The sequence below is a fragment of the Nothobranchius furzeri genome, chromosome 2, assembly GCF_043380555.1.
Source record: "Nothobranchius furzeri strain GRZ-AD chromosome 2, NfurGRZ-RIMD1, whole genome shotgun sequence".
Taxonomy (NCBI): domain Eukaryota; kingdom Metazoa; phylum Chordata; class Actinopteri; order Cyprinodontiformes; family Nothobranchiidae; genus Nothobranchius; species Nothobranchius furzeri.
The window spans coordinates 13871544-13897770 of record NC_091742.1 but is presented as its reverse complement, the minus strand read 5'-3'; the positions used below and the strand labels follow the sequence as shown (position 1 = coordinate 13897770).

Here is a 26227-nt window from a genome sequence, read left to right as displayed (position 1 = left end):
GAACACGAAATATTGCATATTTCAGTGTATCATTAATATTTTACTTTATATTAATGCAATGCCAGTAAATATCAGTTATCAGATATAACAGCGATTTTAACAGCAGATATCAATATCAGCCTACATCGATGCATGATGAACAACAACAACAACAACAACTATAATAATAACAATAATAATAATAATAATACTTATTTTTATTCCTATTCTGTTTTATTACTTAATAAAACAGCCATAGTAACATTTGTGGGGTTTCATTTTAAACCATGGACCTTAGATCGGGTTATTTGCGGAGGATGAAGTTTTGCACTTTGCGCGCAGTTTTTCGTGCGCAGAGAAGTTTGCTGTTAGATCCACGCTAGAGTCCAATTGGCGCAGATCTGGTGAAAAGATGGCGTTGGCTCAAGTTCCCGGAAGCATCATCAGCATCATCATCATCAGCAGCAGCAGTAGCGGGGTTCTCGGTGACCACAGCTTCGGAGCTATTTAGCCCTCTCCTCTCAGAAGCATGAAGCCCACCGCTGCCTCTGCGTCGGAGCGCCAGACGCGCACCAGCTGCCTTCTCCTCCATCATGACGGGAGACCACAGCCGCTCTGCTGCAGGGCTTTCTAACCAACACGACGATGAATCTCTGCGCGGATTCCAGGGGACACGATCGCCTCTCTGTTGTTTATCTCCCGTATACGATCGAAGAAGTGCCCTTCTTTGATGTGGAAGATGTCAGCTCTGAAGAAGGTATTTTTAGGGAGCGGGTTGAGTGTTTATGCGCGTGGGGAGGGATGAGAGGCGCAGCTTGTTTTTTTTATACCTGTAATGATCTCAGGTGTTTCTGAGTCTAGAGGGTGACATGTTTGATCACCTGATCACCGGCTGTCGCACCTTGACCCCCCCCCCCTTCTCCTTTTTCTAGAAGTTCTGCAGAGCCACAATGAGTCACTGAGTGGTTTCCTTTTCACTCCTCAGCTGTTCTGATCAATCAATCACACCCTAATGTGTGTGCTGTGTGGGTGAGGTGGCGTGAGAGTCAGTTTGCATGCTTCCGGAGGGACGAGGGAGGGATGTCTGGTTATTGTTGAGGCCCACACTTGTTCCCCCAAAGTTTCTTCTAAATGCCCATATGTCCCCATTGTGCTCCATTCAGTCAGTGTTTGTATTGTACTATATCTGTCATCCATCTTTTCATCTGTCACAGGTGTTACCATGGCTACTTCAGACTCACTGCTGTCTTTTCTTTGAGAAGGACCCAGGTAAGTGGGGAGGGGGAACTGGCTGTTCTTCGTTTTGCATGTTTTCATAGCTGCAGTCAAAAGGAACGGGAGATTTAGAGGTGGGTTTTGTTTGTTGGCCTGCTTTTTTCCTGCTCGTGGGGATTTCTCACAGTGATTCATTGAACCAACTTCCATCCAAGAAACGAGAAACTGAAACTGGATTCATGCCATGAAACCGAAAGTGTGGGATTCGATGTGAAACTTTAATAAACTTTTAGCCACCCTAAGGGTTCCTCCCTGCAGTAATTTAACATAACCTGTTTGTGAGAACAGCATCGATTCTGTTATGGCTCTTTTTTGGTGTTTGTCGTTGGCCCACCCGGCCAAACCTTTGGAAAAAGGTGTTCCAGTCCTGAGCTAAACGTTGATGTGGTCTGAGAGCCATTCCTAACTTCTGGTGCTTACAGATCACACAAGATCCTGCAGTGTTGATGTTCCTGCAAGGAACGCTGCGGCTTTATGTTTGGAATTTGTTAACGTTGCTTTTGCTAAAGCGTCTCATTTCCTGTAAGTTTGTCCTCGTTTTGTTTGGAACAACTTCTAGACTCAAAATTAGGGTTTTAACCCTTTTAAGCAGCATGAAACTTCTACCACTCTAGCTGGCTGTGATCATAAAAGGGTTTTTGGTGCTTCTTTTTGCAGCAACTAGCATCCAACCTCAACCAGCTGCAATGCTTGGTTTTATCCCAATAATGCAAATTGACTCTGCTGGTACAGACTATAATTATCCAAGCACAGCAATTAGAAACTGTTGTAAATTTTTCTCCAAAAGCTTATTTTAGCAACTGCATTTTGAGACCATAGTATGAGTAGACCTGAAGTGGTGATGGCGTTGGGATGCGTGGGGAACTAAACAGAAGAAAAGCTAAAGTAGAAGTAGGAATCAGTGTCTGCACGAGCCCGTCTTCGAGCCCCGGTCAGATCACAGACGAGCATTCAGAACAAAACAAATGCTGGGGGACACACACACACACACACACACCATTAAACAGTAATCTGACATTTATTTATTAATTTATTAGTCACATATGAAGCAAATAAGGTTCTAATAAAGTATAAGAAAATTGATGTTGCATCTACTTGCAGTCAATGACTGGGGCACCAATGGTCCTTACTTATCCATCCAGCCTGCTCTATCCTGACTAGGGTCATGGGGATAGCATCTAAAACTCAACAGTCATCAGGCGGGGGTCCCTGTACAAGTCTCCAGCCCCTCCCACAGACAGTCAGAGACAAAACACCAACCACACACTCATTCACACCTAGGGTCTGAGAGTGGGAGATGGACCGATATGGGATTTTCTATTGCCGATACTGATGCAGATATGTAGAGGTCAGGGTCAGCTGATGGCCGATATCTAGACGTTTTCCATCTAATCTGCATGCTAAAATGTCACCAATAAAAGCTGATGCATGACGTTTCTGAACCTGTATCCATTTTTGTTGAAGTCTGTTGAAGTGGAAGTTTTTTTGTGCTGCTTGATTTGAAAATCAGACATTTCACCCATTTATCAAACAAACCAATAAACTGGCCAAGTGTTAAATATGACAAACAGCTAAAAGTATTGACTCTTGCTAGCTGTAGATCGTCCACCAGAGTGCAGTAGATGTGTACAGGACTGGATATGGCAGGTTTCTGATGAAGGTGCTAATCCTGATGCTCCATCTGGATGTGACAATAGCTGACGAGGGTTGAGTAAAAGTTGTAATTGTTAACATTTTCTTGGCTATTTTCAGTTTAGATTTTCTTGAATAGCAACAGTTTGGTAAAATAGTGTTTCCTCCTTCTGTAGAAAATTTGAACTAATCAACACTAAAGTGGACTCTGCTGTAAAACGAAGATAAAACATGACAAACCTTTAGGCCATCATTACATTTATCTTTTCATTGTATTTAGTTGGAATCATTTAGTTATTTGCAATCATGAATAACATTAGAAATATTTAACTCTTGATGCATCAAAGGGATTATTTTCTAATTTTCCTTCTGAAATAGTGATGTAACCTGAAACTGATATTGGCGAAGACACTTTAAATGAACATTTGTACAAAATACTGTGAAATTTAGGAAATTGGAGCCTTTTTTGGGAGTAGAATATATTTCTCCAGTCTGTTCATAAAGCTATTTAGACGTGCTACCTTTTGGATCTGCTCTTTAATAATCACCTGTGCGGAAGTCATTTGAATGTCATAGATCATTTAAAATTTGTTTTGTCTTCAAAACCTCATCAGGATGAATTTGTGGAGATGGGAACAGCGATCACGTGAGATAAAACCATCTGAAAATGTCTTTTTCATGTCACAAACGAGCTGATGGTGGAGATTCAGCTCCCTCACGCGTATGCTGGAGATGATCTGGGAGTTAATCGCGTGTGGCGTCTCTGCTGTGATTTTACCGCCTTTGTCAGCAGAACGACTTTTGAGCAAAGACACTGGAACGTCTCTGCATGCTTGATGTACATAACCTAAGGAGTTGCTGGAGTTTAATCGCCTCCATCAGCCAGACTAGATCAGGGCTTAGTCATCATTTTCTCAAGGTTGAGGAGGAATGTTAATTAATGTTTTTAATGGAAATAAACCATGAGATGAGTCACTGAGTTGATTACATGAATTCGTCTTTTGCAGGAGATTTTTAAAGAGACATGAAACAGATGGGATTTGTTGTGGATTTTGGATTAGATCCGGCTTACACCACTAGGTGGGACTGTTTACTTACTCAAGCAGTTTTATACCCTCAAAGTTGTCCTTTTTGATGAAGACTCAGCTCTGATTTGTAAAAAAAAAAAAAAACCTTTTAGGCTGCAGAACAGAAGTGAAAAAGAAAAATAAGTCACACGAACACAAAACTATTAAATTCCATTTGGGGAATATTTAAGTAGAATTTTGGTTATTTTGCATCTTTTAAGATAAAAGTCACAAAATTTTTCACATAAAAATATCATAAAAAGACTCCAAATTAAATATGTCAAGAAATAATTAAATAGGTAATAAAACAAGTCAACAGTGTCAAATTTAAATAAAACAACAGATTTACATCCAAATTTTGCCAAAAAGAGATGAATGTTCATCCTAAATGAGTTCAAGTCTTCAGAGTAGAAATGGAGGTGAAAGGTTTGGGAGCACATATGAAACTGTGTTTTTGGTTTTGATTCAAGGATGGATAGGACCTCATGGTCGTCGTGACATAGCAGTAAATGTTTAGAAATGTGGAAAAGGTTAATCTGCATTAAGAGTCTTTAAAGTTCATACTAGAAGTTTAAACCAAGTTCTGCATCGAGCAGGAAGTCCATCAGCCAAATCAGCAAAAGTGAAACATGGGAGTGCTTGGAGGGTTTAGACAGAAGTTCATCAAAGACAAAAAAGTCCCAAAACAAGTTTGACCATTTTTATCTCAACATTGGGTCGTTTATTTCAACGTTCTAGTAAATGAAACATAAAATCGAAATCGGTGGTAAAAATTTTGGATTTGGATGTAATGTGCAGGGGCGGTTCTAGGGTGGGTCTTGGGTGGGCTAGTGCCACCCTGACAGCAGGTTTGGACAAGAATTTACCCAAACTTCAGAAGAGAAGCTGAGATAAATACTTTCATTTTGTCAGTAGCTTAGACAGTGTTGTGCCCGAACGCGTTCCTTGAACGATCATTCGTGAATTTGTTCGTTTTTTTTTCGTGAACGTGAACTGAATTTGTTCGCATTTTGCCTGACAAACGTAAAAGTGAGTGTGTTTGTCCTGACGTGCGTGAACGGGTTTATGAACGCGTTCTTTCACCGTTCTAGCTCCAGATCTCCATGGAGCTTTCATGGAGCTAATGCCTAGCTAAAATATCCTGTTAACCAAAGAGTTTATAAAAAATAAAACCCACAAATGTGGCCAAACATATGCAGTAGCAGCAGTGGTGGACTGGGACCAAAATTGGGCCCTGGCATTATTATGAACCGTCGGCCCTCGGCAGGGGAGGTTGCTGCTCATGACTCGTCTATCCCGCCAAATGTGGGGGGAGGGACAGGGTGTTGTGTGTGTGCTGCTCGCGGACTTGTCTCTATAACCGCATGTGAGACAGGGGCTTGGTTTGGGACGGCCAAAGCTGGGCAAGGGGCCCACTTGGCTACGTGGCCCTCCGGGACAATGCCAGAATGCCATATAGGCCAGTCCACCCGAGTAGTGGTTGGTGCAGCATCTACTATTCTACATCTATGCTGTGTGCAGGAGTCAAAGTTCATTCAGAAAAATTGAAAAGGGACTTAACTGAAAGATTATACATTTTTTAATGTTTTGCACGAACATACATACATATATATATATATATATATATATATATATATATATATAAATGTATGTAAATATATGTGCATGTAAATATATGTGCATGTAAATATATATGTATATATACATATATGTGTACATATATATATATATATATATATATATATATATATATATATATATATATATATATATAGGCATATACATATATATATGTATGTAAATATCTGTACATGTAAATATATATGTATATATACATATATGTGTACATACATATATATACGTACATATATATACATATATGTGTACATACATATATATACGTACATATATATACATATATGTGTACATACATATATATACGTACATATATATACATATATATATATATATATATATATATATATATAAATAGACATATACATATATATGTATATATACATATGTACATATGTATATACATATATATACACATATATATATACATATGTATGATATATACATACATATATATATATCATACATATGTATATATATAGTATATGTATGTTATATATATACATAAATATGTACATATATACATACATATATGTATGCTATATATACATATATATATATATATATGTGTGTGTGTGTGTGTGTATATATATGTGATATATATATATGTATGATGTATATATATATACATATACATATTATATATATTATATATATACATACATATTATATATATACATACATATATATATATATATATATATATATATATATATATATATATATATATATATATATATATATATATATATATATACATATATATACATATATATATATATACATATATACATATATATATATATACATATATATACATATATACATACATATATACATACGTACACATATGTTCGTTTTTGGAACAGTGACCTTAGTTCAAAATTTTTTGAATTATGAACTAAAAAACAAACTAGTTCGTTTTAAAATGTATGAACTTAACTTTGAACTAGTTTGTTTTTTAAACAAACGTTCCCAACCCTGAGCTTAGATAGCAACGATATACTTTTTTTGACGGGGGTAAAAGTTCCATCCATCCATCCATTGTCTGAACCCACTTGTCCATGTAGGGTCACGGGGAGGGGGGGGGGAGGGGGGGGGGCTGGTGCCTATCTCCAACGGTCAATGGGCAACCAGGTGGGGTACACCCTGGACAGAGAGCCAGTCCATCGCAAGGCAACACAGAGACACACAGCACAAACAACCATGCACACACTCACACCTATGGACAGGTTAGACATACCAATTAACCTAACAGTCATGTTTTTGGACTGTGGGAGGAAGCCGGAGTACCCGGAGAGAACCCACGCATGCACAGGGAGAACATGCAAACTCCATGCAGAAAGATCCCAGGCTGGGAAGTGAACCCAGGACCTTCTTGCTGCAAGGCAACAGCTCTAACCACTGCGTCACTGCACAGTCTGGAGGTAAACGTTATATTTTGAAACCCACTGAAAAACTTTGGCATCTGAAACAGTAAATTACATTTGTGTTGTAAAAGTTGTTGTAATTACACTAACATCTGAGAATGTAAGCCAATGTTTGCAATGTTTTTTTACAAACGAGCCTCGCTTAAAGGTGTGGAACACTGAAAAAACATTTTTGAAATCTTATTTCTGATTATCACCGGTCACTCGTTTTCATGCAGGCTGAACAAGAAAATAGTCTCCTACACCTATCTCCTGCATTAGCTTCTGATAGAAAACAGATGGTGAAACTAGATTAGAAAATCCTGACAGATCTACATCACACTGTCACTAACATTCATGGACTCACCCATCTTGACTCACATCAAGAAAGGCTGTAGTTGGTTCAGCGTCCAGGAAACAGCAGAGAAAAAGTTAGTAGAAGCTAACCGTTAGCATTAGCAATTCCACCACACAGCAGAACTCCTCCAGGCTTGTGTTATTAGTGGAGATAAAACATCAACGTTGCAGAGCAAACAGTCAGTGGTAGAGTCATGTTGCTGTTAGCCAATCAGAGGAGAGACGTCCAAATATCAAGAAATGAGACTCCAAAACCTGCCGTCTGAAGCTCAGCTGTCATCTGGCTCCCTGCTAGTTCCTGGAAATGGTGCATCAGTGTTTTCTTTCCCATGAGAACAACTTACAAGGCATTAATTCCTACTAAGGAGCACTGCAGAAGTAATGATTAAACGAGTGTTCAGCACCTTTGAAAGAAAAACACAAGATCTAATTCAGAAAGTTTAGCTTTCTTGGGCTTTAAACATTTTTTATCCATTTCAAATTAGCACAACTTTACATTTGTAGCTAATCTTGTGTTTATAAAAACCAGGACCGGAGTTAGATCTAAACTGGGGCAGCAGTAGCTCAGGTGGTAGAGTGGGTTGCCTCATGATCGGAGGGTCATGGGTGCGATTCCAGCTACCGCCAGGGGTATCCTGCTGTTGTGTCCTTGGGCAAGACACTTCACCCAACTTGCCTGTGTTAGTCGTGGTCAGAGGGGCCGACGGCGCCATATGGTAGCCTCACCTCTGTCAGACCTCCCCAGGACGGCTGTGGCTACAAGTAGCTTACCACCACTAGCAGTGTGTGAATGTGAGAGTGTGTGAAAAGCGTCTTTGGGTGTCTAGAAAAGCGCTATATAAGTTCAATGCATTATTATTATTATTATTAAACTCCTCCCTAAAGATCAGAAGTCTTCAGTGCACATGCAGGAGCGAACACAACAACTCTGAAACCATTTCTCTATTAAAGTGCTAATCTGCCTCCTCGGTTGCTCACATATCTTTTTCATCTCAGGAGGAGAGACACTCATTTTTCTCTAGTATGCATCTTTGCTTTTCAGCATACAAAGTAGTTTACATTAGGCCTAAAATCAATATGATCTGTTTCCTGAATCTGTATTTATTCCCCCGGTTTGGAAAGTCTCTCAGCCTTTGTTGTAGGATGAAGAGGCCGATGAAGGACGTGCGGGGAATGTGAGGGCAGTTAAACCTGGAGATCAAGTTCTCTGCTTGGTGGAAATTTTAGCTCTTGTTTGGATGAGAGGAAGTGAGTGATAGGCATCGAGGGCCCGGTGAAGAGCGTGGAGGTGGTGACACTAGGGGGCTCGCTGTTCACTTTTGTTTGACTTTCTCCAACATTTTTTTGGTTTTGGTTAAAGAAGGATGCTACTGCAGGTGATAATGAATGAAGCTTTAATGTTGGGATCAAAAGCACCAGATTTATGAGCACACGCACCACTTGATTTGGAGGATGCAGAGCCAGGAAACAGGGCTGAGGAATCAGCTGGGCTTCAGAGCGGAACCTGTTCTTGAGGGAGAAGAGTGTGAGGCAAAGGCAGAAACAACAGAGATGCAGAGAGCAGAGGGACGGCATGAGCGTGCATGCTGATTGAGAGAGGAGCGTGTGGAGCGCCGGAGCTGCAGAATCCTGAATCCAGCAGATGGAGAACTCCATGTCCTTGTTTTACGACGATCTGTGGGAGCAACATGCAGTTCCGCCGCTGCCTCACACTGCTGCAGTGGAGGAGTAAATGCGGAGCCCCACACTGCTCCAGGTGATCCACAGCAGGCAAGCAGACTGCTCCCTCCTCAGCCTTCCCTCTCCTCCTCTTCCTCCTTCTCCTCCTCAATCTCTTCCTCCTCCTCACCCTCCTCTTCCTCCTCCTCCTCCTCCTCCTCCTCCTATGTCAGTGCTCCATTCCTTTAAGGGCTTTGGGAAACATAAGAAAGGAAGAGAAAAAACAGAGGAGGGATCCTGCTTTTCCATTCCGTCCTCAGATGAGACACACCTCTGCATGACTGTCAGCCGCTTCCCTCTCATCGTGTGAAGACGCACCACATATGTGCTCCAATGTCTCTGGAACATAGACTCGCTGCAAGGTAGGTAGGCTCAGCCAGATCCAGGAAAATGCTCCAACTCTCTTCTTTTCATTTGCTTTTTGTGGAACTGTTGCAGCCCAGCATGCATGTGGTTTTAACAGGTAGAAGACAAGTTGCCACAGCAGATGAGGTAACCGGTGTTCCCTGTGATCAATGGAAATCAGATTTTAGAGGCTCACAGATCTAATCTCCACTTTCATGGGGGTTATAAAGCACCTCTTTCTCCCCAACAACAATAAGGATACAGAGACTGTATGTGAATGTAGGCGTGTGTAAGAGCACCAAGCAGGCTGGGAGGAATCCCTCTTCATCCAGGCTCCTGCATGGGCAAGTGAAGGGGTTTCATTTCCACTGTGTGGCCAAGCAGCTTTTCATTGGTCTTTTATGGCTCTGCATGTCAACAGAACCAACAACTTCAGAATACCTGCCTCACTGTATGGCAGCGATAGTTATGCCATTATTTTATGAATTCAGTTTGGCTGCAGCGGGTGAGGGTGGGGGGGGGAGGACCCCCGGTCAATTCCTGTTCATGCATGTGTTCTATATGTGTGTGTGTGTCCCTCTATTCCTAATTACAGAGGAATAGAGGAGGACAGCAGGGGATGAGGGGGTGCAGGACATCTTATCCATCATTTTTTGATTTGGGGAACCTGCTGGTGAAACGCTGCAAGTGCTTCAGTCCCTCAATCACACGTTTGACTCCACAAACCGACATTAATCAAGATTCATCCCCTCCTTCATCTAAACACACACAGAACCGGTGCTGCTGTGAGGTCCAAACCTTCCATTCAACTCTCTGATGGAACCAAACGTGTGTGAGTCGAATCATTTCAGAGTATTTTTTGTCAATTTTCATTTAAAACCAGTGCAGTCACTCATTCATTCATTGTTTAAGTGTAAAGCTACGCTTATTTAAACGTGGAATGTGACACTGAGCAGAGAATTGTGGCACTCTCCATCAATGAGCTCACACCAGCGGTCCTACACACTGCTCAGATCGTCTACTGTACCAGCGTACATGCCGGGGCCGTCGCATAGCTGTGCAGACTGAAATCAGGCTGCTTTCCCGTTCAGAAAGGCGTCTGGCTGGTTGTTTGTCATGCGCGGCATTGCAACGCAGAGGAGAATCTCGGAGGAGCAGAGTCTCAGCTCCTCGTAGCTCCCAGGCGGCTTTTTTGTTCTTTGATCCTCCGGCAGATAAACCAGAGTTCTGAAATGCTTCACTTAGCTGGAATAAGAGTTAAAGCCCCATCAGGAGTCCTCAGGGCTTCAGCCTGAGTCACCAGGGGGGAAACCTGGACATCCATCGTCATGACTGACTGATCTATATGTACAGCTATGATCATCTTGATAACTTCCCTTCTGGCTGACTTCTGCAGTCTAATTGTGATTATGTTGGCTGGATTGGTGTAAAAATATAAGTTTGGCAGCTGAGAGAACTTTTTCTGGTTGATTTAAAACATCTGTTCCTTTTGGAAAAGAGATCTTGAGTCAAACTGATTCCCCATTTATTTATGTCATTAACCAATCTAAGCAAACTAAATCATGGCTTTATACTGGATTCTCCAAACTGCTGGCAATAAAAAGATGAAACGTGTTTCACTAGAGTCCAGGTTTATCCTTCTGAGAGCAGCAATGAGCTCAGCTAGTTTCTAATTCTGCCTGATGCTTGAGTTTATAAAATGTTTTAAAAGCACGAGGAACAAGAAGACAAGCTAAAGAGCTCAAAACCTTTTGGTGGAGGGTCTGCTGTAACCACATCGATTTGCTGAAAGGGTAAAAGTGCTAAACCAACACATGCTCTGTGCTTTGGATGTATCTGCAGATCTTTAACAGATACGAGGAAATAAAAAAACGTTAAGAGGCAAAGATTTCATTCACTCAGGGGAAGCTCAGAGGAGAGCCGCTGCTCCTCTGCATCAAATGAATAAGCTGAGGTGGTTCGGACATCTGATTATGATCCTTCGGGGTCTTCTCTTTTGGGCTTAAAGCCCTGGAGCAGACACAAACCATTGGAGGTATTATTTATCTGAGAACCCCACGGGGTCCTCAAGTGGAGCTGGGGTGTTGCTGAGGAGAGGAATGGCTGTTTCCCTCCTGGAACAGTTAAACTTTGGGGAACTACCTTTGGATAAGCAACAGAGTGAGAGATGGATGGAAATGTACAGAAACATCCTTCAGTGTTGACAGTTTTAAAAATCTCATTAAAAAAGCAAAAACCTTGTTTTGAGTACAAAAGCATTGATGCTGGATTCAACTAAATGATTTAGATCTTCCTTCCATGAAAACTGAGCTGGTTATATGATTGGTGGTTGGGCGGTAATTGTTAGCCATAGTTTGTTAATTAAAGAAGACATTTACAGTAACAAAGACTATGTTGCTGTACCCCTAATCTTCCCCCTTTAGAGCAGTAGGATGTAAAGCCACACTTATCTTGTTGTTGAATAAATGCAGCTTGGGTGGTCAAATGTAGCATACCAAAAACTCATGTCTGACTGCTTTCTATGCGAAGTAAGTCTTGTAAATGCGAGGGAGAGACGGTTGGTTCTAGAAAAGCTTCTGATAAGCCACACATGCTTACATCAGCATGTTCCAACACACGTCAGTGTCAGGAATCTATAAACGCTGGTCGCAGTAATGCCAACCACAGAACAAATAAGCTGAGCTACAGCTAGTTTTAGACTGAGCTACTGCTAACCTAGATTGAGCTACTGCTAATGCTAGACTGAGCTACTGCTAACGCTGGACTGAGCTACTGCTAACGCTAGACTGAGCTACTGCTAACGCTAGACTGAGCTACTGCTAATGCTAGTCCGAGCTACTGCTAATGCTAGACCGAGCTACTGCTAATGCTAGACCAAGCTACTGCTAACGCTAGTCCGAGCTACTGCTAACGCTAGACTGAGTGGTGTAAAGGTTGGTTTATGCTTGACGCATCCGCGAGGTCCGCACGGCTCCGCGTGGCAAAATTGCTTCATTTTAACAACCACGCCCCTCCACCGCGCCTCCGCACGGCCCAAAATTTCCGCAACGCGCACCTAGGAAAATTTCTAACCACGCGGACGGTCGGACGCGGAAAAACATGGTGGACTGGCGAGAACTAGTATGGCAGAGGTTCGTAAATACAGACATTTGTATGATTCAGCTCTCAAAGATCACCGTGATCAACATGTTAACAATTCTAGGAGAGGAATAGCTCGCACTGTCGGAAAAGACGAGGACGCTGTTAAAAAATGCTGGAATGCCATGTTGTAAACAACAGTCATTTTTACTTCTACAATGGTGAAGTGTTGGATGCATGCTGTAGAGCTCCATGCTGCCCCCTACAGTTTGGGAGAATATTGGCTCACCACAGAGACAAGCCGCGTGAACCATAAACGCTGCGAGTTGTGAAGCTCGTTCCATCCGCGAGCCGCATCACCAAGCGGAAAGTGAATGCGTCAAGCATAAACCAAGCTTTATCCATCTCAAATAGCTCCAGTGGCCACTTAAAAGTTATTTTAGAATAGAGACACTTTTTCCTCTTTAATATTTTGGTCATGTTATTAAATCAATAATATGCTTAAAAAGACTCAGATCTGTATGTTTTTATAATTTGTTCAATCCCCCATGATGATCTAAAATCTTTTCTTGTCTTAGCTACATGTGGTTGCTAATACAATTTGTTTAATCTTCCCTTCTGAGGCGGTTTAAAGGTCAGGATAGAAGAATTACCTCCCCGTTAGATGACAGGCCGAATCACTGCTTCACACAGAGAGAGACAGTAACAAAAACACAAACATGTGGGAATCCTGACAATCTGAAAACCATCTTGAACCCAGCTTTTATGTTGTTGCATCAGTGAAGTGGACTGACATACCTCTGTAAAATGATCTCAACATAAAGTAAAACTAGATTAGACCAGATTTTGTTAACAGTGTGGATAAAACTTTTAACCACAGCATCATGTTAGCTTCGTTTTCATTCAGCCTTCATAAAGACTGAGTTTTCTCTTCATTTATCTAATTTTTCTGAAGCTGTTGGATGAGACAGTGTTGATGTCAACCATTTAGATGATTGACACGGCTTTGCCACAGTTAGCTTCCTTCTTGTGTCAGATGATTATTATTTTAGCAGCTTACCTGTTTAGATCTCAGACAGCTGCAGCTTCACATCCTCTCTCTGTCTTGTCTCTCATCCTCCATCGTAGCACCTTGTTATTTTCTCACCACCTTGCATCATTCAGTTCATATTAGATGGAATGAAAAGGAGCAGTTTGGTTACAGAAAGTGAAAGCAGGAAAACCTGACTTAGTATAAAAAGGATTTCAGTGTTCATCAATCTCCTTGAGCCGTTGATTATTGCACCAACACTTATGATATTTAGCTCATTTGTGTGTTAAATGTTCTAATAATAGTTAAATATACCCCAATGACTGATGGATATGACACATTAAAGGACATTTAATTTGCCGCAGTATAACGCCAGCCTTGATCTAATGATAATTTCTGTTTTTTTCCTGCTCAGAAACCACTGACACAAGTGTCTTTCATGGCTATTTTAGTCCATGAAATGAGTTTATGCTGCAAGAATTCTTAAGTTATTTGACACTTCTGAGTTCAAAATCTGAAGAATATTCTTAAGTTCCTACATATATATTTATTAACAAAACAGAAGCTTGTTTCTGAGATAAAAATCTGTGTTTCACAATAATACATAACAAGGTATCCACCTACCTAAACCACAGTTCTAAATTTACCGTAATTTCTGGACTATAGAGTGCACCTCAATATAAGCCGCACCAACAAAAGAAATGTTTTCTACACACACACGCCGCACTCAAATACAAGCCGCGGCGCAGCAGCCACATGCAGGTCTCCGGCGCACAGCGCATGTATGGCCATAACATAAGATAATTAGACAGAAGGACGCTACACGGAGGTTTTTCGTTGTTGTTTTAATTCAACAAAACAAATTTTAAACACGGGTGAATGTGCCTGCAAGTTTAGAAAACAGCACTGATAGCATTCATATTTCTGGATGGTTATAAAATAAAAACAGAACTGACACGTTATTACCGGTAACTTGCATGTTTAGAAGAAAAGAACAGCGCTGCCACAGCATTAATAAGCCCTGGATGATTAGAAAATAAAAACCGCACACAAAACATGCCTGGTTAGTAAATAAAACACACTTGCCTACCAGAAAAAGTCATTCGCTCTCATCTTCCTCTTGCGCACTAAAGCCATTGAAGTCCTCTTCTTCAGTGTCGGAGTTGAACAGCCTCAGAAGAGCTTAGTCACATACCTTTTCTGTGGTGATGTCTGTGTCGCTGTCCGTGTTGCTGTCATCATCCCCGGGTGAAGCTGGCTTGAATGAGTTCTTCCCGCTGCCGTCTCCAGCGCCGAACCATGGATTCATTCATGCCAAGCTTACGTGCGGCAGCACTGTTTCCCTCCTTTACTGCCAGATCGATGGCCTTCAACTTAAATGTGGCATCATATGAACTCATACGTGTAGTTACCATGATGAGGGGGTATGGATTTGAAAAAAATTCTTCGTCGTGCCGGCTGCTTGCATGTGCTAAATTAAAATGAGCACTTTCTTCGATTTCCACTTTTGACTTCCACCTGTTTCACTTTCTGCTAAAGCGCCCCCTGTAGGTGAAGGAAAATCTTCAGTAAAGCCGCACCTCATTAAAAGCCGCATGGTTCAAAGCGTGGGAAAAAAGTAGCGGCTTATAGTCTGGAAAATAAGGTAATTTTATTTTTTGCATTTTTGCTCCTATTCATGTTTTTTGTAAGCAATGTTTTGAAGCCCAGAGCCAACAACGAGGTTTTGGGGTAAACCATAATCACAATACTGATTCTTATTTTTCTTAATTTGCTGTTTCTTTGTAGGCTGGCAAGTCATCCTATATAAGTAAATATATGGTCTGACCATGACCCATAGACAGAGCTCAGTTGTGTGGTGGAATCTATGGTGTTCTTTCAAACGATCTCTGCATGCAGTTGGACAGCGCTAGGACCAATCAGAGCAACCAACAACGTGACATACTCATCGCTACAGAAATCTGTTGATGGGATAGTCCCCCATAAACCTTCCTTTTTAAAAATACAGGACATAAAGCTACAATGGCAAATCTGCTAAACAAGCTAGTTTTTAAAAACAAACACAGTCTCTGAACTCTATCCCCTAATATCGATTATCATCCCTAGGCCACGCCCCTCTGATATGGGAATGCACATTGCCAGAGTAAACAAGATAGAGCTACCCATCGCCGTTTTCTAGGTCCAAAAGTCTTTTGCTGTCCGTGACTTCAAATGGTGTTTTTCCTTTTGCGACGCTGGTAGTTAGTTCTAAAGTTGAAGTGGTAGCAGCCGGCTGTTTCTCCTACTCTGATATTGTTGAGTAGAGAACCTCTCACACCAGTGGTGTTTTGTTGCTAAATACATGAGTGTGTAAAGTAAATAAGGAAGTGTGTTGGTTTGGTGAGACAATAATCGTCGGTTTTGGTCTGAGCCATGTCATTGACTGAGGTTTTTAGACAAATTTGAGAGCCACTTCACTGTTAAGAAGCATGAAAAATGGGTTAAGCTAGCTTGTTTTGCAGATTAGCAGATTTTGTGGCTTTAGGAAAGGTCCTAGTCCAAATGGTTGATAACAAAGCTGTTTCAAGCGAGCACCTGTCCTAAGCCGCCATCATCTTTGTAGTTTAGCTTCATAGCAACTTTGCTGTCATAAAAAAGCTCTGCTGTAGTGGTGCTAAACCTGCCCAACACCTCTCTAAAAACATAAAGCGCTGTAACTGCTCCTGCCTAAACCTAGCAAAGCCAATGGTAGATCTGCTACAATGAAGTGTGTCAAGCCCGACCTGCAGAGCTAAATATGTTGCTACAGTTTGTCTAGATTTCTAGGCTAGTTGTTTTGTCCTTTTACTGCAAATTTTATTTAACTCATTAACTGCCATTGACGACAAAAGTTGTTGTTTGTATTTTTTTACTGTGTGGGCGTCGGACGAGCCCCCACACCGTGAGAACAAACATCTCAGCTCTAAAGCCGAACTCCATTCACGTACATCACATGTCAAGTGATCAGGAAGTAGAAAATCCATGTGTTAGGAGATCGTTTTGGACCGCTTTTGTAAAAAAAAATTTAGGCGCGAACCGAAAAAGCGTTTACCGATCACAATTCGACAACGTATTATGAAAGAACGGATAATGCTCAAAACGCGCGGATTCTTCCTGATGTAAGAGGTGAGTCTACTCTTTGTTTTGGCAGTTTTGTGGTTGACATCATCCTAGCGCGCAACGTTCTGTGGCTCTTAAAAATCAGTCAAAACCCTGAAAAGCGCTGGCAGCGATGGTCTTTACTGATCAGGAAATGGCTGGCAGTGAACGAGCTAATTGCTTAACTTTTTACTATTCTAATAGTTTTTTAATAGTTTATGTTACCAATCAGTCACAGTCACAAACACCAATAAATGCAGTTTAATTGGTAAAAATTTGACTTTTAGTTGTAGAAAACAGACAAGGACTACCATGCATGTGGTTACCATGGTGATCTTAACTGGCCACTGGCAGCAGTTTAAACATTTCCTTTGATTTTGGGTCTTAGACATCAAACCACAAGTACTTTTGCCTCAGCTTAAATCATTCAGAAGTTGTTAGTACCTCATTTAGCATCCATCAGAAATGTTCGAGTCAGTAATAAAGTACATTATTCTGATGAAGACCTTTGTGCCCTTCCTCTGCAATCATCAAATTAATCTCAGCTCGATGGTTTCCGGCCCGCCGACATTCCTTTGGGTTCTTTTCGGTAAATAAGAGGAAACTAGCTGGAGATTACCAGAATCCCAGCTCCCGGTTTTAATCCGTCCAACAACAATAGCATGTTGGGTAGCGAGAGAAGCCGTGTGGGGGTGTGAGAGAGTACAAGAGTGAACACTGAGAGCATTCAGAAGAGTGTGCTGGATTTGGGCATCAAAAGGCAAGACTGATAAAGTGAGTGAGAACCTGTGGGTAATGGTTCTCTCTTGGACCGTTTTGGGAACAGAAGAATTTCAGCAGTGGAAAAAGACGCATGTTGAGCCTCGCGATGAGACCACGGAGGAAGAAAGTCGCCGCAGCATGATCGGTTTAATAATTTATCTGCTTTGTGGCCGAACCTTGAATTTCTTTGCAGCTTTAAATCGAAAATGTCATCTGCCTCTTCGTTGTTAAATATCAGTTTGAAACCGTCTTAGTGGACGCCTCCTCAGCCCTGGTCTGCAAAAACCAGCCACGAGAGTCACTTTCAACCCGCTCTGAACCGTTTCACCCCACCAGGTCTTTGACACAACATTCATGCAAATTCTGAGTTGATTTGATGCTTTTCTGTGTTTTTTTCATCAGAACTTTTGACTGAGAGTAAACAATTGCCTTCTATTCACGTCAGATATCAAAGAGAGAAACCTGAAACTAAATTAGAGGTGAACAAAAATAAACAAAATCAATAAGAAACAACAGCAAGGATGAAAATGATATGATTGATACTTAAGAAGAAGACAGAGTTTAGCTTTTTGACCATGAGGAAACCCCTCACTCAGGTGTGTGTGTGTATTTTAGAGGTGAGAACGCTGTTGCAATTAAAAATAGAATCAACCACCTGGTGTGTGTGGTGTGGTTTGGCTTCCCTAATGAGGACTGGATTCATCCTCACTCTCTGACAGTGTGCTGAGTGGGAAATGCTGCTCTCCATCCTGTTTCCATGGAGATACCGAGGAGCTGTAGCTTTTTTCCCACCCCTCTGCTGTACTTTCCTCCGAACAGCGCTCCTTCATAAGATGGATCTGGGCCAGGGTGTGTGTGTGTGTGCGTGTGTGTACGATGCAACGGTGTGTTAACAGGCATACAGTTACTTTGGGTGCCAAAGAGATGGATGTTTGTGTTCTATTGTAACAGAATTAAATGACTGAACTGTGATTGCGCGACATGATAGTGTGCGTGTGTGTGTGCGTGAGAGAGAGAGAGAGAGAGAGAGAGAGAGTGTGTGCTGGTGCATAGGATACAATAAGGAATCAGTGACTGAGACATCCAGTGAAAGTGGTGCCAGCAGATAAAATAAACTGGAAAATGAAAAAAATAAAATAATTTTGGACTCAAATCTCAAGTCCAGCTTCCTGTGACTTGCATGCGTGTCACGTTACATTTCTAGTGACAGTAGAAGGTTCCTCGTGGGGCTTTAAAGGCAGAAAAAGACTCCATCGGTTCTTGCTTACAGTGACAAAGGTGACAAGTGATTCCTGGGCAGACAAAAAAGCCACCACAGGGACGGAGTGTGTCCAAAATAGCTGCAAAAAGGATCTTTCTTCCTTGACAGATAGGCTTTGTGCAGCTCTGAAGAGTTCCTGTTGTAGGGCGGCCAGGGCAATCCCTGTAGCAATCCTGTAACTGCTCTGTCAATATGCAGCAAGTCTGTAGGTTAAAGCCACGCCTCCACTAATGTGTGATTCTGTTTGCAGACACTAACAATCCTCAAACTGTTCTATTTTTTCTGTCATTTTGTGCAACTTTAGATTTTTTTGTTTTTTTCCCCCCAATATTTTCTTAGTAAAATTATATAAATTTCATTATAATTAATTTTTGTTACCCTCAGCTCAGACACTAATGGCTGTGTAGTTATTTTGAAGGGACATTACATTTACACACCATCATACAAGCTGTACACTGTTTACATTCTATCAGAGTCTCACACCTTTAGTGTTGTCCCTTGAAAAGATGTAATAAAATATTAGCAAAAATGTGAGGGGTGTACCCACTTTTGTCAGATACTGTCCACCCAAATGACTGTTTTATTTGTAGCAACTTGGTGGAAGACGCTCCAAGTTTTCCCACTGAATTTCATTTTTATATCTAATATTTCCACAAAATAGCGATAAACACAGTTTTATTCCATTTACCATGAACATGAGAGCATTTTATGCCAAATCACAATTTTCCTTAGTAGATGTATTCACTAATCTGAACCAATCAGTGACAGAAACAGATTCATCACAAGTGCAGCTCAAAAGGTGCTGCACGGTGGTCTGGTCGGTAACACTGTTGTCTCACAATGAGAAGGTCACAAGTTCAAAACCTGGCTGTGACCTTTCTGCGTGAGTTAACGTGTTCCCCTCCTACATGCTGCTCCTCAGGGCGGCAGTAGCTCAACAGGTTGAGCGGGTTGTCCAGTAATCGGAAGGTTGCAGGTTCAATCCCGGCTCCAGACAGAGAATTCTGCTGTTGTGTCCTTGGGCAAGACACTTAACCCACCTTGCCTGCTGGTGGTGGGTGGTCGGAGGGATTGGTGGCGCCTGTGCTCGGCAGCCTCGCCTCTGTCAGTGTGCCCCAGAGCAGATGTGACTACATCATAGTTAATCACCATCAGTGTGTGAATGTGTGTGTGAATGGATGAATGATACACTGTAGTGTAAAGCTATGGCGCGGTATGGCCATATAAAGCGCTATGGAGTCCATACTCTGAGAGGCGCTATACAAGCGAGGGTCATTTATCGTTTATCATTTATCATGTGTGTGTGTGTGTGTGCAGAGTGGTCCGGTTTCCTTCCACAGACCAAAAACATGCATGTTAGGTTAACTATTGACTCTAAAATGTCGTATGTGTTTGCACGGCTGTAAGTTTCATTTTTCTATGAGTGTGTTGATGTGACTGGTGATGGGTCCAGGGTCAGTGCCACAGATGGACACCAGCTATAAAAGACTGTGTGGGGGGATGTGTGCACTGCAGAGTCAAATGCTGCATGTTTTGTGGTAAAATTAGACAGAAGAGAATCTTAAATTTGGTCATGTGGCATATAAATAACCACTACTGTATCTAGTTTTTATCTTTACTGGTAGGGGCCCTCTGCCCCGGGGGACGGTGGTCGACTGTTGCTTCCTGGGCGCTCTATAGGTAGTGTTTAAGTGGAGGTGGGGGTCTATGCTCCCCTCCTCTGAGCGCCCTGACTTAGTGTGGAAGACCTGATGCTGCCGGGGCAGACAGCCCCTCTGATGGCGTTACCTTGCCTTACCTTACTTGGCTTATCTGGATTCAGCCGAATATAATTTTTTACTGATGTGTGTGTGTGTGCATATGTCTGTTAATGTTTTTAATCTGTTATGGGAATTTGTGGTCATTTTGTAAAGCACTTTGCTTGAAAAGCGCTTTATACTCTTAATTTTCCCCTGGGATTAATAAAGTATCTTTGAATTGAATTGAATAAATAAAATCTGATTGACTGGTTGAAAAGGAGCTTCACTTTTACCGAAAACCAATAAAAACACAGAGAAAATAGAGTTTCACTTCCATGTGATTTGTTACCATTTTGACATGTGTGAATTTTACATCCTTATCATTAGAACGAATAAAAAAGTGTCCCGTTGCGAACATAAACACTGAGGGTGTAGATGTTTTATAGCTTGTATTTGTAAAAGCCTCCATATGGACCCTCCCACAACGTCCCAAACAAGCAAAACCAACAGTTTACGAAGAATTCCAATAACTAAATCTAGTTTTAGCAAATAAATATGATCAACCGAAACATCTATAATCAATTCTCTTATTCCAGTGGTTGATAGAAAAGGAGCCTATCTTCACACCCAAACACAACGCAGAGTCACAGGGTTACAAAACCAGATGTATGCTAAACAGAGTCCACGGTGATTTTAGAAGGAAACGGTAAAAATCTGAGCTAAAATTTCACATTATTGGTAAAGGTTGGAGTGTGGGATTGGTGCGGCTTTTGGCTAGCTTCACAACAAAATTAAGCTCAGTGGCTCTAAAACTGGCGGAGGCATGGCCTCTCTGGTGCTTGTCAAAACTGATTAGCTGCGGACAGCATGGATTAGGCATGTGTACAACTTTTATATTTAGACCCAATTTAGTGACGATGTTTAAGGATAGATGACTTTTCACTGAAGAATGCTGTCTGGGACGATAGAGCACGGTACCCGCTGTGTGCTAATGACCAGCGTGTTCTAGCTCATGCAGGCCCGGGTTCTGCCAGGCGGTTCTTGTCTACATGGGGAATCCCGAGTGCAGCTCCTAATGTGGGAAAGTGTCATCCAGTCAGGTCAAACGGAAGTCTGAGTGCAGCCTAGCGGGCTGTTGAGATGGCATTCGCATGAGTGTGGATAACAAAGACATGTCCCTAGGCTGACTGGTTAGCGCGCGTGACTCTAGGGATTGTATCCTGCCCGGGCCCTTGTTTCTCCACTTTGCCACGTTTGGCATTGATAGCAGGATCCATGTAGTTCTGATAAGTAGGTCCATGGATCGGACGTTTGTGGCTCCCTACACGGGAGCCCAGCGACATGCCCATGGAAAGAGGGGGGAAGATGTGACAGGGTGAGCGTCCTGTCACTGTATCCTGATTGATCATGCGTACTGGCTACTCGGCCATGGGAATATCCCTTTGGCTGACAACATCAAACATAAAACATCAGCCAGAATACAGATGGTCTCTGCAGCATTTTGGCAAGGTCTTCATGTATGAGTTAAGGCTGTAGTGAGCTCTCCATTTCCTGTGAGAGAGCCGGACGTTACGCAACACTTACGTGTCCAGTGGAAAGCCGGCATTACAGGACAGGGCTGTTCAAGTCTGCATGTTTTAGCTGTTCCCCTGCTCCAACAGATCTGCTTCAAGGACCAAATCACCTCGATAGCATTTCGTCAAGTTTGTGAAGCCACTCATTCAAACCAGGTGCGTTGGTGCAGGGAAACATAGGAAACATGCAGGAAGTGGCCCTTAAGGACTGAGTGGTCTTGATAGGAGATAAAAATAGAACATGTCATTATTTCACAAACCTGATAAGAAAATCTTTAAAGCTGACATTTTAACTCAGTTGCTTTTGAGAACATAATGAAATCTAATTAGCGAGTTGGTTTGAGGTCTTTGAGCCGCGTCAGCATTTGGATTGGACAGCCCAGAAACACAAGAGGCTTGCAGACAGCGGCCCGTGCTCTGATGTGTCACGGCACACTGAGGTGAGAACACTGACAACACTGTGCGGCACCCTGGTGGTGGTGACAGCTTCATTCAGAACTAATTATAGGAAAATCTGGAGCTTGTCTGGAGCTCCTCACATCAGCCCACATGGGAAACAGACGTGTTGGCATCACCCATGTGTCTGGATCGAACCGCAGCGGCGTGATGATTAAAATGATTGTTAGTAGCTTCTCCAGAGATTTTTAATCATAAAAAGTCTCACATGTATCTAAAAATAGATTAGGTGTTTACGCCTGATTTTACCGTTTCATATGCTAGCCTTTAATACAAATAAATCAAAGCTCTGTAAGATATGAGTTTGGCCTCAAGATCTACCCTTTTAAAAAGCTATGTCAGTTTTTCCACAAGCTGGGACGTTTGGTAAATTACTGGAGACAGAAAATTGAGAAGACGTTGATTCTGAGTCAATGGCACCCCCAAGGGGTGGCCAGGGGTGGCCATGGCCGCCCCTAGAAAATTGCTGCCCCCCCCCCCCCCCCCCAGCAAAAGCCAGTGTTAATAAATCATATTAATAAAAATGTTCACTCAAACCATAAATTGATCTTATTTATTCAAGACATAATTGTAAAACAAAAAAAAATTTAAGTGACTTTTCGGACTTTTGAAGGCCAAAAGCGTAACGGCAGCTTCAATAGTAGGCTTGTGTACGGTTCGGAGCGAAAATGGCTATTTTGTTGCTAATATGCAGGAAATATCTAGAAGAAAGTTCTACAGAAAGTAGCCAAGGGTCATCAGAAATGTAGCTAGGTTTGTCACTTGACGTTAGGAACAGTGATAAAGTCACTGAGTTGGCACTACCTCTCTCTCTGCTGCTAAAGCTACGGATAGCAAATGCTACGGGCTATGCCTGAGCGTGAACGCGCATGAAGCAGCCTGCTCGACCCGAGCAGCTCTCTTTTTCTGTGATTTTACAGAAAAACAGGCGATCACAGTAAAAATGCCAGGGCTCATACTACAGGACCAGGGCATTGCAGGAGAATGTATGAAGAAGAAATGTATTATTTCTATACATGTTTTGACTGTCAAACTTCCTTATAGTCCCTTAAATGAGTAAAGAAATAATCTGAATAAAAACTACATGTTTCTGCTGCTCACCATTTAAAAAAGTTTTTATCTCCATAGCTTTTTGTGAACACAGCAACAGGTGAATTAAACAAACAAAAAAAAAATGTTTTAAAATAAAATTTGAAGTAACATTTTAAATAACTGACATGTGTTTTTCTGAACTGTTTGTGTTTGTAAAATTCAAGTTAAATGTTTGTGATACGTGCTGTTTTTCTTTTTAATAAAAACAAATAAAGGAGCAATGCACTATCGCCACAGGCTAAACTTTCCCAAGCCTTTTTCAAATTGACATTCTGGAATATGTGTGGACAAGTCAGTCCGGTTTTTAACCAGAACTGTGTTTTCAGACACACCACTTTTGTACCTGAACTTGTCCTTTCGGCTGCCTTCACACAGCAAGGAAAAGTTCCAGATGTCTGAGGGAGAGGGGGTGGGAAGGCTGTACCCGGATAGTGCGGCGGGCGTACATGCGTCATTTACCCAAACAAAGCTATTCAGTCAAACATGGCCGACGAAGAGATGGAATTCCTCTCACTGATCGGACTTATGTTGAGCATAATTCTGCGCACACGAAGACGCATAAGAGACCTGGATGATGAGGCTCAATGGTTAATAAAGGAATCACGGAAATGGTGTGAAGCGCTCCGTCGCGCGTCTAGGAGACGGTACCGTAGGAGGCCAGCTGCCATGGTTCGCCACATGCTACAGGAGCGAGCTATCTAGGTGCACTGCGTGCGCACAGCATCCCCCGGTCCCCTCCTCCTCCCCTCCTCCCTGTCCGGAACTCGACCTCACCAGTCTGAAGCAGCCACCCTGTCCGTGACAAGTCTGGTCCTGTTACTAGGGGCTTCGTCCGGTTTAATTACGGGAAAGGTTATCCGGATGTTTGTATTCAGACACAAAGGTTTTAAGAACAGAGTCCCGAACATTTCCGTTTTACATGGCCTGTCTGAAGGGGGCTCCAGAGTTACCACAAGGACCAGTTCGGTCTGCCACCCCAAAGATTCTTTGGTTCGTCTGGCCTCCCCTATCAAAATTTTCTGGAGGCACCCCTGTTCTTAGTTGGGGTATATGATGTAATCAAAACAAAAATAGCTGGATTCTAGTAGAAAAAAAAGTCCTAATTATGTTTGAATATCTGCTTTGTTCCCAGTGGTTGTGTCAGATCGGAGAAGTTAATGAACATTTCAAGACATTTAAACAATGCTTTGCAAATGTCTGTGCTTTGTGGCCTTTTGGGACAGTGTCACCAGAAAGTCTGCTGCTTTCAATTTCAATACCGTCGTGATTGTTGTGGTTTTTGTTTAGAGGATTAATAAAAATGTTCTAGCTGTTGATTGTAATAAATTCTGGTTCTGTCATTGAAGCTTTCAGAATTAAACCCAGAGCTCGGAGCGTAAATCACATGTTATAAATGAGTTCTTCATAAAGAAACCAGACGATTGTCCCTAATGAGCTGAGGAGCTCTCCTTTGATTGCAGCTTCAGTAAACTTGACATTTGCATGGAATATTTTTACTGAACTCCCCTCAAAAAGCATCACCACCACCCCAGGCACCACCAAACCAGGACAAAAGCTCACTATCGTGCCTTCAGATGTGCAGAACAGAAATCACTGCCATGTGAAACAACAAGTTGTGCTTGCATTATCTCCCTCTGCAGGAACTTTATTGAAATATTCTGCCACTGCAGTGTGCTGGCGGTGTCTTTAGTAGACACAGCTTCTGTTGAATGTCAGACATTGACAAATCACACTTGAGTGTGACAGTCGCACCGCGACTTGTGCACACGTAGCAGATTGAAGCGCCTGAGCGAGACATCTAGCAGTTTAAAGAGTAAATGTAAAGTGAGACGTGAAGAATCAGGTCCAACACTGAAGAAAAAAGGGCTTGATTTGAATTTGTTTCCTGACTGAAACTTTTTTCAGGACAATTTAACATCATCATATGTTTAATATCACTCTGTTCCAAATCAGGAGGTTTTTTATTTTTAAGATGATTACTGGTTAACAGATGTGTTTCACCTGTGTTTTGACATATTTTCAGTTCAAGCAATAAACAATTGGAGCCGTGTCTTCTGGTAAATCGATTGCTCATGCTGGGATTATGGCCGTATCCATAGTTACTAGACCATTGAAGAGCCCTGCATCATGCAAAATCAACAGACTGGGTAGATTTGATGCCTCGTGATTTATTTTTTGTGGTAATTTGCTCATTTTTTTCTTTTCTTTCTGCTGGTAATGACAAGATAAACCCATGAAGACATCTTGTACACAGAATCAGTCACTTATTTTTGAGTAAGAACAGCTAAGAGTCATTTGGCGACGTGACGAACAGCATTAGTTTTAATCTGTGTGATTTATTATTCATGCAACACTTGGTGCAAGTATGACAGCGAATGGATTTCTGATTTGTTCAGTTTTTACCCAATCACCAAAAACCGTTATGCATTCTACTTCAGCAGTAATATTGTTAATTTCTTTTGAATTAAAACAAATATTTGAGTGTAGAATAAGCATGTCCAAATTGCAGCCTGGGGGTTACTTGTGGTGATTTCTGTAATTCTAAGATTAAAAAATGTTTGAAAATTTACAGTTTTCTGTTTGTACGAAAGACAATTAGGGCCGCTGAAAAGAAAGAAAAAAGAAATACTTTTTTCTGTAATCTCAAAATTCCAACTTTTTTTCCTCACAAGTCAAAATTCAGAATACTGGAGAAAGGGA

The 26227-nt window shown here is 41.7% G+C and overlaps 1 protein-coding gene across 5 annotated transcripts in view; it reads left to right on the top strand.

Moving 5' to 3' along the window:
• LOC107377833 (disks large-associated protein 2) overlaps positions 1–26227 on the top strand; it is a 128442-nt gene continuing 102215 nt past the window's right edge. Inside the window, exons 1-2 of one of the 5 annotated variants that reach the window (XM_054748148.2) lie at positions 3–736; positions 1194–1248. In XM_054748148.2, coding sequence (XP_054604123.2) covers positions 710–736; positions 1194–1248 — 82 coding nt within the window. In that variant the 5' untranslated portion in view covers positions 3–709. Of the gene's footprint in view, positions 737–1193; positions 1249–9119; positions 9436–26227 lie in introns of those variants that run through there. The other 4 variants (XM_070544209.1, XM_070544212.1, XM_054748147.2 and 1 more) reach the window with 4 other exon arrangements.